The 11,134-nt window shown below is 40.1% G+C and overlaps 1 protein-coding gene across 1 annotated transcript in view; it reads right to left on the bottom strand.

Moving 5' to 3' along the window:
• Positions 1-2,105: 2,105 nt before the first annotated feature.
• pign (phosphatidylinositol glycan anchor biosynthesis, class N) overlaps positions 2,106-11,134 on the bottom strand; it is an 18,786-nt gene continuing 9,757 nt past the window's right edge. The window contains exons 21-29 of the mRNA XM_080542913.1: positions 11,059-11,134; positions 10,590-10,692; positions 8,238-8,324; positions 5,321-5,376; positions 5,093-5,168; positions 4,714-4,787; positions 4,454-4,496; positions 4,110-4,162; positions 2,106-2,657 (exon numbers count right to left, since the gene is read on the bottom strand). The exon at positions 11,059-11,134 is cut by the window's right edge and continues 27 nt beyond it. Coding sequence (XP_080399039.1) covers positions 2,534-2,657; positions 4,110-4,162; positions 4,454-4,496; positions 4,714-4,787; positions 5,093-5,168; positions 5,321-5,376; positions 8,238-8,324; positions 10,590-10,692; positions 11,059-11,134 — 692 coding nt within the window. The 3' untranslated portion in view covers positions 2,106-2,533. The remainder of the gene's footprint in view (positions 2,658-4,109; positions 4,163-4,453; positions 4,497-4,713; positions 4,788-5,092; positions 5,169-5,320; positions 5,377-8,237; positions 8,325-10,589; positions 10,693-11,058) is intronic.

Below are 11,134 nucleotides of genomic sequence, written 5' to 3'. Positions count from 1 at the left end.
ATATTAAATACATATGAAAAGGTGTTCCTGTGGAAAGGCTATCATATATTAAGTTACTTATATTGACCCTATAAACAAGTTAGTATAGGTAAGGTTTTGCCCACTCTGATGGTACCCATATCTGGTCTGTCCCATAGACTATCAAGGAAAACCCCCATTTCAAAGATACAGGGCCTGAACATGTTGTAATCTGTGTATCTGTAATCTGTTGGTTTTCATCTCTAGCTTTTGCCCTAATCAGCAAACCTAGAGGTTACAAATGTAACACAGGTTCTCTGAAGGAGATAAGGGAGACCCTCACAATGGGACACACATTCTGTATACCTATTCACTGAAACCCTCAGAAACCCTCTTCACTCACACCTGGACAAGCTGAGGAAGCCTGCAGGCACGTAGCCCCACCTAGTGGCCAGCCTATAAAGGCTTATGCATAACTCATTTAGATAGGTATATATATATATATATATATATATATATATATATATATATATATATATATATATATATAGATAGATAGATAGATACACAAATGGACAAAAGTATGTGGACACAATTATCATCTGGGGCTGTTTTCATGGTTTGGGCTAGGCCCCTTAGTTCCAGAGAAGGGAAATCTTAATGCTACAGCATACAATGCGATTCTACAGAATTGTATGCTTCCAACTTTGTGGCAACAGTTTGGGGAAGGCCCTTTCCAGGTTCAGCATGACAATGCCCCCATACACAAAGTGAGGTCCATAATGACATGGTTTGCCGAGTTTGGTCTGGGAGAACTTGACTGGCCTGCACACAGAGCTCTGACCTCAACCCCATCAAACACCTTTGGGATGAATTGGAACGTTGACTGCAAACTAGTCCTTTTTGCCCAACATCAGTGCCCGACTTTATTAATGCTCTTGTGGCTGAATGGGAGCAAATCCGCGCAGAAGGAGGCAATGCAGAAGGAGGTGCTGCAAAAGGAGGCAGTGCAGGAGGAGGTGCTGCAAAAGGAGGCAGTGCAGAAGGAGGAGGTGCAGGAGGAGGAGGTGCAGAAGGAGGAGGTGCAGAAGTAGGTGCTGCAAAAGGAGGAGGTGCAGAACGAGTTGCTGCAGAAGGAGGAGGTGCATAAGGACTCACAACTCACCAAGGTAAAGAAAAACATTATGTGTTCATTAAGACAACAAAATTAGCCACGATCACAATAACATTAATGTTTTCCTGTGTAAGACACTACAGGAAATAATGTGTTGCTGTTCCTACTCTTAGACTGCTCTCCTCTGTTTGTTTACAGCCCTCAGAGCTCATGGCTATTGATTCCAGTGGTACGTTACTTTTACTGTTAATTTTCTAAATTATCATAAAACAAAAACCCTCACACCAATCATTGTCTCTAAAGTAACAGTTGCATTAATCATTTAATAAACGGAACAACACTCAAGTATCTTGTCCTTTCTTCTCAGAGGATAAAGCCACCAAACTGAAGACGAAGAAGAAGAAGGGAGGAGTTCGGAGGTTCTTCAGCCGCGTTTTCAAAAGATGAAGTGCTCCTCTTGCATAGAACAAGAAGACCACTGAGACAGCCCCCCAACACACACACCCCCACACCCCCCCACACACACACTCCCACACCCCCCCCCCCCCCACACACACACACACACACACACCCACCCACACACACACACACACACACACACACACACTCACACAGTGGCTGTTAGAACATGTGGCATAATTATAATGAATTAAAGAATGCTCAAAAAACTAAATTGTAGACACAAAATGGACATTGGACAACAAAAGGTCATGAAAAAGTTACTCCAGGATGTGTCATAATTGATATAGCTAATAGGAAAGAGACGAGAGAAGGTAGACATTAACTTGTTGTCTTGTTTTGTCATTATGTGAGTTTTAAAGGAAAATAAAGAAACATTTGAGCACAAAAAAAAACTATGGTTGTGACTTTGTGAGGATCAGAGACAGAACAACTCTACAGTATACACATTTTAATAAAGAAATACTGAATACATCTGTTGAGTATAAAACTATCCACACCACAAATGTATCATTAGTAGAAGTACAAACCATTTGACTACAAAGCAGAAGAAATACATCCCTTATCCAGCAGTATAAAATGCTAACATATTACAGTTAGAAGTTTTTTTTTGTTGGTCCTAAACATTTAAATTAATTAACAACTTACATATATATTTGGCAAATAATGAAAATACAACTGACATGTAATACATACATCGTCAAACATTCAAGTATACTCCGCCCTTTGACTAACCTATGCTACAAAAATACAGTTTTAATGTAAAAAACTACAGTGATGCATTTTGAGTGCACACACACACAGTAAAAAGCATTCTTGCAGTATCTTGAGCAAACATCCAATCGATTTCAATTCATGCCATGTCACAACCCTGAACCCATAATCAAAACAGTCAATAAATAGTTCTAGTAAAAACTGCTTTCTCTCTCTCTCTCTCTCTCTCTCTCTCTCACACACACACACACACACACACACACACACACACACCCACACACACACTATTCAGGGAAAGTGCATCTTGCGTCTCCTCCACAGGGTGACTTTCCTGGAGGTGAGGATGTGGGTCATCACACTCAGCAACATCAGGAAGATGGTCATGGACATCACTATCACGTAATGGCTGATACTGTAACAGAGGGTAATGGGTTAATATGCTACTAGTAAGAAGTGTGTGTGTGTGTGTGTGTGTGTGTCTACAGTACTTTTTAAACGTTTTATGTGTCATAAACTGCAGAATGTGTTGGAGTCATGTATAAATAATGGGACACTGAAATATTGTTTACATCTTATGGTTCTATACTCGCTCCCTCAAAACTTGCGACATGATCTGTGGCATTGTGCTGTGTGATTAAACCGCACATTTTAGAGTGGCCTAAGGCACACCTGTGCAATAATCATGCTGTCTAATCAGCATCTGGATATGCCACACCTGTCAGGTGGATGGATTATCTCGGCAAAGGAGAAGTGCTCACTAACACAGATTTAAACAGAGAGAGAGAGAGAGAGAGAAAGATAGAGAGAAATAGGCCTTTTGTACATAGAAAAAGTCTTAGAAAATTGGAGCAATTGACAATCCTTTGCATGGAATATCTGCGACTCATTGACGCCACCAGACCCTGGGTATCTTCTTTGGTGATGATCCGCCAGGACTGTACTACAGCCATCTTCAGTTGTTTTGTCTTTTTGCTTAAAATCATATCATCAGGAAATTAAACATACAATCGCCTGTAGAATGGTTGTTTGTTTAAATATGCTTCCCCCCCCAAAACATTTTTTTTCCTCTTCAATCACTCTGGTACCTGATAATATTCATCTCGTCTGTCCACAAGACCTTTTTCCAGACCTCTGCAGGGTACAGGTCATTTGACCAAACTGTAACTAGTGGTTTGCACTTCCCAGTGCACTTTCCAGAATAAATATCAGATGTCAGATCTGAATTTGGTAAAACTGCATTCTGTTACGATGCTCCTTCAACTTGGAATCTACTTCAGAAAAAGTTGAAACTTAGCATGTTCATTCCACTCTCTGATTTTAAACTGTGTGCTACAGAGACTTTGAATCATACATGCAAATGTGCTTAGGTTATCTTTTATAGCCTGTGTCTGCTCACTGTTTCTGTTGCTTGTTTGTTGTTATTTTATGATGTATATTGTATGTTTTTATACTGTATGTGGTAATGGCTAATGGCTTCCTTGACTTCTATTGATGCCTCTTTTGTCCTCATGTTAACAGACATCAATAGCAGACTCCAAAGGCAAACACAAAGCCCAGAATCAGTACTAGACAATGACAGCTGTCTTATGCCTGCACAAATGATGTGATGGAACACACCTGACTAACCAGAGACACCTGTCAAGACAATTTTCCCATTACTAATTGTCCCACTTACTAGTGTTGTATTTCCTAAATGGTGAAATCAATACGTTAAAATAAAAGCTGAGAATCTCTACTTTAACCTCACAGTAAATTATTGGACTCCAGGAGTATAGAACCAAAAGAATCCAAAAAGCTTCACTGTCCCATTAGCCTACTTATGATCAAAAATAAATACAAACAATCTGTTTCCCAGCTGACCAACCTGGTGCCAATGTCCAACCAGCTGCCATAGTCCTGAACCAGGAAGAAAAAGTGCTGCAGAAGAAAGAGAGAGAGAGAGAGATTAAGCAATTGAAGGGAAAACTTTTCCCATATTCAAGGTGGAATAGTCAACTCTATTTTCCCAGTGGCAACTCATGGTACTGCAAAGGCACTTAGCTAAAACCCCCAAGATCTACCTCCCTAGTTTACAAACAAATGCAAGGGCAGCACTTAAGACCCAAAATGAAAGTTATATGGATTGCACCTTTAAGCCCACATTAAAAAAATGTTGTTAGGGCTATGGAGCAATTCTTTAATGTCAATTTCTGAGCAAGCATGTCTTACCAGAGCCATTAGGTCTGAGATGACCAGGACGATGAGGAATAGACTGGAAATAAAATAACAACAAAGAAAACCAGAATGAATGACCTTTTGAATCAAAGGCAGCAACCGTTTTCTTATCCTAGTTACATTGAAACATGACACGTCCATCATAAGACAATGTTAAGTCACTGAAACGTGACATGTCTATCACGTTTGGGTGAGGAGGAGTGAGTAACTCGGTTACACTCACAATATCTAGTCTGGGCTCAAGACTGGTTTACCTTCTAGATGACAGCTGAGTGGAGACTTGGATGCTCTCGAACGTACACATCACAATCACAAACGGGATGATGACCTGCAGAAGGAACATAGGGGCCTTAGCCTAAATGGGTCACACATATCCACTTAGACTTAACACTAGAACAGCCTACATCTTTAGAATGTAAATCTGCTATTTACACACAATGACCACTAGTTGGCCGCTTGTAAATTAGCCTGCTTCCTACACAGAAAAACTGCAAAATAGAGCATTGTTTTCTTTAAACCTATTTTCATGTGGTGTGTGCGTAAGTGTGGTTGGATATGTGTGTGGTTTGATAGGTGTGTGTGCGTGTGTGTGTGTGTGTGTGTGTGTGTGTGTGGGGGGGGGGGGGGGGGTACCTTCCACATCATCAGTCCCCCCATGATGAAGGGGTTGAAGACTGTGAGAAAGCAGTACACCGAGGCTGGGTCAAAACTAGTTCAGAAAGAGAGAAAGTGAGAGGGAATAAGAGAAAGCATGAGGAAGCTCCACTCTTCTGTATAAAATAATACAGAGTGGGAATTAATAACTTTTGTGATAACTCATAAAAAAAGTGTTTCATAGCCTTAGTCTTTCTTTTACTGTACCTGTTAATGGATGCTATGTTCCCTGTGCCAAAGAATGCTGTGATTATGAAGAAAACCTGACAGGAAATGTCAAGGAAAAAATCTATGGACTGGTAATAGGCCTAATGTATGCCTCAATCAACTAGGGTACAATTGCAGTGCTCAATACTCAACAAGATTCTAATCACTCAATATAATCTTAACATGAAAATTACTTTTCATCTTTTGTAAAATCTCCACAGTCCACAACTCAAGCTTAGTCACACCAAACAGCATGTAGAGCAACAGTATCAAGGAAAACATACAGGGCCTGAACATTTTGCAAAGCTGAAATAATCCATTTGTTTTCATCGCCCTTTTCATTTGCCCTCATCAGCAAACTTGTAGGCAACTTTTCCTGTATTTTATTCTGAAATTTAATTTTCTGACTTTTATTCTGAAATTTAATTTTCCACTTTTATTCAGAAATTTTATTTTCCAGACTTTTATTCAGAAATTTTATTTTTCAGACTTTTATTCAGAAATTTAATTTTTCGGACTTTTATTCAGAAATGTAATTTTCCGGACTTTTAATCTGAAATTTAATTTTCCAGACTTTTATTCTGAAATTTAATTTTCCAGACTTTTATTCTGAAATTTAATTTTCCAGACTTTTATTCTTAAATTTATTTTTTCAGACTTTTATTCTTAAATTTTATTTTTCAGACTTTTATTCTGCAAAATAAAAAAAAAGTTTCAGACTTTTATTCTGCAAAATAAAATAAAAAGTTTCAGACTTTTATTCTTAAAAAATACTTTTATTCTGGCTTTTTAAAAGGCATTTTTAACGAACTCCCAGCAGTCAAAACACGAAATTCTGTGATCACTACCTTTTCCAGTTGAACATAAACTATGCATCCATTTTGGTTTCGTCAGTCCAAAGCACATTGTTCCAATAAGGCTTCAGGTTTCTCAAGGTTTTCTTTTGCATACTTCAGACGGTTAATTTTGTTTTGAGGTCGTAGGAAAGGCTTCTTTCTGGCAACTCTGCCATGTAGGTCTTTGTTGTTTAAGGTATGCTGTATTGTTGTCCTGTGAACAACTAGACCGGTGTCTGCTACTCTTTTTTTCAGCTCTTTTGCAGTGATGTGTGATGTGGGTTCTTCTGAACATTTCTCACCAGATCTCAGGCCATTCTACCTGAAATTTATCTTGGTCTTCCATAACTTCAATTGTTCCATTTATTTTCCATTTTCTGATGATGTTTCTGACAGTGGAAATGGGTAGTTCTCTCCTTGATGATGGAAGTGAACTATCTTGATTCTGACATCATTGGACAACTGTTTAGAGGAACCTATGGTTTTTAACACCAGACACAACAGCCACCGCAGTCAGATACTTTAGAAGGCATGGAGTTACTTCAGAATATATAGTTCAACCCTTGAATTACATTCACCTGACTCATTGAAGCCCTAACGAGTAAATCACCTTGGACTGGGCCTTTAGTAATCATCTTCTCAAAAGGTAACAAAGAATAATCCAACTTTTGCACAGGGCCTTTTTCCTTTTTTATAATTTAAAAACTCTGAAAAATGTAAATAAAAAGAAGCCTTTTTCTAGCATTTAGTGTTCAGGATTGCTTTCAATCACTTGGAGATTAATTGTAACAGACAAAACCAGGGATGCCTGTTTTTTTTGCACCCCACTGTAGTTGCTGAAACAGTGCTTGAAATGACAATGTGAAAGAAAAATATCTGAGCCAGCATGGTTTGGTCAGCTTTGTAGTGTGTAATGCCAACAGATACGTAACCAGGACAACCAACACAGCTCGGTTAATCTCTGTAGTGTGATTAGGTTAATAGTCAGGGGTGCACATAACTTTTTGGGGCCAGTGCTCAGAGGAGCACCTAGGGATGCTGCTTGGTGCTCCCCGAGCTCGCGAGTCACGACCAGTCCCACAGGATGGATAAAAAAGGGATACATGGATAACTTATATTAGCAAAACGACATTTATTCATAAATAAAGATGAACGAACAAATGATTGTGTGCAAAACAAAAGAAACAAATGCAAAATCAAATGACTGCTCTTTAAGCATGAAAGTCTGTCAGACTCCTTTAAACACAATGAAATCAACTGACATCTCTTTAAGCACTAACTGAATGTCTGTTCTTTAAACACAATGAAATCAACTGACATCTCTTTAAGCACTGCTCTGTTCTGTAAACACTGAAATCAACTTTTCAACAAAAAGTTACAGCCTAAGCATTTATTTATGCTACAAGCTTAATCATCATCATCACTGCTCTCTTGACTGCTGTAAGTTATCACTGTCCTCAATTTCAACCATGGTAGAGGATGTTGTAGGCTGTTGTAGGCTGTTGTAGGCTATCACTTTAAATAGCTCATTATTTTGATTGTGCAACAAAGTCTTTTTTTTTTTTTATTTATAGAATTCCCAACCATATTCCCTGGGTCAGGGGTCTAGGTGCGATAATGAAGCTGTAAAACAAACGTCTGAACGTTTGAAAGCTTCAGAGAAAAGAAACGTGAAGTTCCTTGGTGTTGTTTTTCCTTTTAGCGACGAGTCGTTCGGGACTGAATTGTCACGTGTCGGCGTGATAACCGTGCGACACGCAGAATGAAAGTACAAGTTACGATACTTTCCGAATGTTTTCGTGAGGGGAGTCGCCGTGGTCGTTGTGATGGCGTTACGGGGCTTGCAGTGATGCAGCAGTCAGCAGTCAGCAGGTGGATTTTGAGGAAGTAAATTCCTCTCCCAGCGCTCCCAGCTGTTGGTGCGCAAGAGCGCGTTCATGCCGCTGATCTTCCGCGCAGCATGCATTTTGGCGACGCATGCGCACTGGCGCACCAGTTATGTGCACCCCTGTTAATAGTGTCAACAACATCATCGCCACCTACAGGCTCATGGCAGTTTTGTGAACTGGGTAAAAGGATACAAAGAAATAGGATCTTCTGATGTCATCGAGCTTCAGTTGTCTGACTTTGGTGATGTCAATATTCTCAGAGAAGTCAATGGTTGAAAGCTAGAGAAAAAACACAGTTCAGATTAGTCAGTATAACCGCAATGAGAAAAACTTTTTTATGGTTGAGAGTAGGGCTGCACGATTTGGGGAAAAAAATCGAATTGCGATTATTTGGACAGATATCGCGATTGCGATTAATTTGCGATTATTTATTTTTTAAATAGCAAAAAAAAAAAAAAAAAAAAAAAAGGGAGTTTTTGTAAAGTGCGGCCATATCTCCGGCTAGGAAGGTCGTATCAACGTGCAGTTTGTTTGTACGTCTTCAGGGGACTTAGAGGCTCCCTCCTCTAGCACCCCCACAGCCCGAGCTACGAGTGAAAGAACTAAACTTACATTGGGTTGCTTTAAAGTTGGGTTGCTTTAAAATCAAGCTTCAGATTAAAACATGTGATGGAGCATTACTAACCTGACTCAGGTGGTTTGTTTCACACAACCATCTAGGAAAGCTTAATTGGAAGCTGTTTGGAAAAGGGCAGGTACTTTCAAAAAATACTTGGCAGGTGATTGGATGAATCTGTCTATCACCTATTTTCAGAGAGCATTACCACATGATACCATCAAACTATTAACTGCTCTAATTCTAATGCAAGGATGAGAACTTAAAATATATGAATTGTATATCTCATCTAGACAGGTGGCTACTTTCTAAGATGATCCAGCTATTAAAATGATCATTTGGGGATACACTGTGACTATAACTGAAAGGACCACATCTAGATGACTCGGTCAACAGTCGAACTGATGAATGATAGAATGGTGGTCTCTGACTATGGAGCACAGACACACGTCACCTTGACTTAGGAATCTGTGACATACTTCAGCCCAAGGCTAGGCTAGGCTAACCTCTGCGTCTTTAAAGCCGGCTGGTATGAACGAATAGTATGAGGTTATGCATACAGGACACATTCATGTTTGACAACAGAACAGTTAACTTCCATGTATCCATAAGCCTGCTATACTATATAAACACCAACCCGCAGGTTGCTGAGACTGTCAACTCTGTGTCTGTACTTTAACGCCGGGTTAGCATGAGTAGCTAAGCTAAGCTACCGTCTCGAAGACTACAAGTTAGCTAAGCTAAGTTTAAGGCTGGACTAACAGCACCGACATGCACTTGGCTGGTACAGTTAGTATAGTGAAATTGTACACTTACCTGTCGCAATTATAACATACTAACGTTTATCATACGTCCAGTAAGCCAAGTGGTGTCTAATTGTCTCCGTTACGTTAGCCCAAAGTCTCATAATAATTGGACTGACTGTCGTGACACAACCTATGCCTGCGTTCGTAAATTCGCTCTGAGAGCGCCGGGTTCAAAGTCATAAAGAGACCAAGTAATTTGATTGGACAAGAGGCATTCCATGAGTGCTGATCAAATTTCCAAAAGAGGTTTTAATCTCAATGTGACTTCCTGGTCAAATAAAGGTTTAAAAAAAAATAAAAAATAAAAATCGCAGGCAAATCGCAGGCTTTGCGATTAGCTAATCGCATCATTTCAAATCGCGATTTCGATTTAAAATCGATTAATCGTCCAGCCCTAGTTGAGAGTGTGTATTACCGCACATTGCTGAAATGAGCTAACAGGGTTTCCCCTTTTACAGTCAAAGAATACATTAAGTATGACATTTATAAAAGGGCGGACCACTGACCACTTCCTCCATATAATAACATGGCCATTTATGGCGCTTTTCCAGTAGAGACCAGGTCCCACTCCTGACTCTTTTTGGGCCCAAGCACGACACACACAAAACAAGATTTTGAGGACTTGGGGAGAGCAGGGAGGAGCACACTATCCACTCACCTGAAGGGCGAGTTTCCTGACATGTTTCATCATCAAACCGGCATGACTACTAGTGACTGAAACAATCTGTCCATAATGGTTACGTTTTTTCTGCAGTCGTCTTAGTAACACGACTTTGAAACTAGCAAAGGAGTTGTGTGGTTGAATGTGAGCCATTCATTTAGTTAATTTATAAACTAGCATTGATAGTTCAGTTAGCCAGCCAGGTGACACAGTGACACAGTTGAGCTGCGGTTCTCAAAAAGTACAGTGGTGACTGTATCATATGGAGATGCTTCAAGTGACAGTGAACTAGGACAGAGTGGCAGTACATAGAGGGAGTTGTGAGTAAAACTGATCTCCAGTGACACTAGCTGTGGTTCTCAGGACGCTGTAGTTTAACCGTTTCATAAGGGGATTCTTAAAGTGACAGTGAACCAGGACACAGTGGTAGTGCAGAGAGGATGTTGTGAGTAAAAGCGTACCTTCTGTCTACCCGAGATGCCCTGTGAGTGTATGGCCTCCTGCTCAATGTTGATCCACACAAACATCAACCAGGACAGCACTGGAGGGAACAGAGCCTCCCAGCTGGAGAGAGAAAGACACACAAGTCAAGTCTTCAGAAACGCCGTTGTTGTCGTTCCTGGAACTTCCTTTACATTTTTCAAGCCGGGCACGTCGGGTGTACGGCTTTTTTCTACAAGTCACATACTGTATCTGTTTCAATGCAGACACTACCACTTAGAATGAATAACCACTGGCCAATACATTGCTTTATTCTATAGGGCATAATACATGTGGTGTAGTACAAACAATGAATGTAGCAACGTTAGCAATTAGCAACATTAGCATTCTTGTAAGCTAGCTAGCTAGTGAAAGTTGCCATCATGGCTTATCCAGCTAGAGACCTATCCAAGCTAACTATACAGTGGATGGCGTTAGCTTGTGTCTTACCCAGTGCTGAGCAGTAAGTATGTAGCCGTGAGGGAGAGGAAGATACTGAGCAGGCGATGGAAGAGACGAGTGGAGC

Source organism: Nansenia antarctica, assembly GCF_963989245.1.
Source record: "Nansenia antarctica genome assembly, chromosome: 12".
NCBI classification, from domain to species: domain Eukaryota; kingdom Metazoa; phylum Chordata; class Actinopteri; order Argentiniformes; family Microstomatidae; genus Nansenia; species Nansenia antarctica.
Note: the sequence above shows the minus strand (reverse complement) of the source record. Positions and strands in the feature narration are given on the sequence as shown.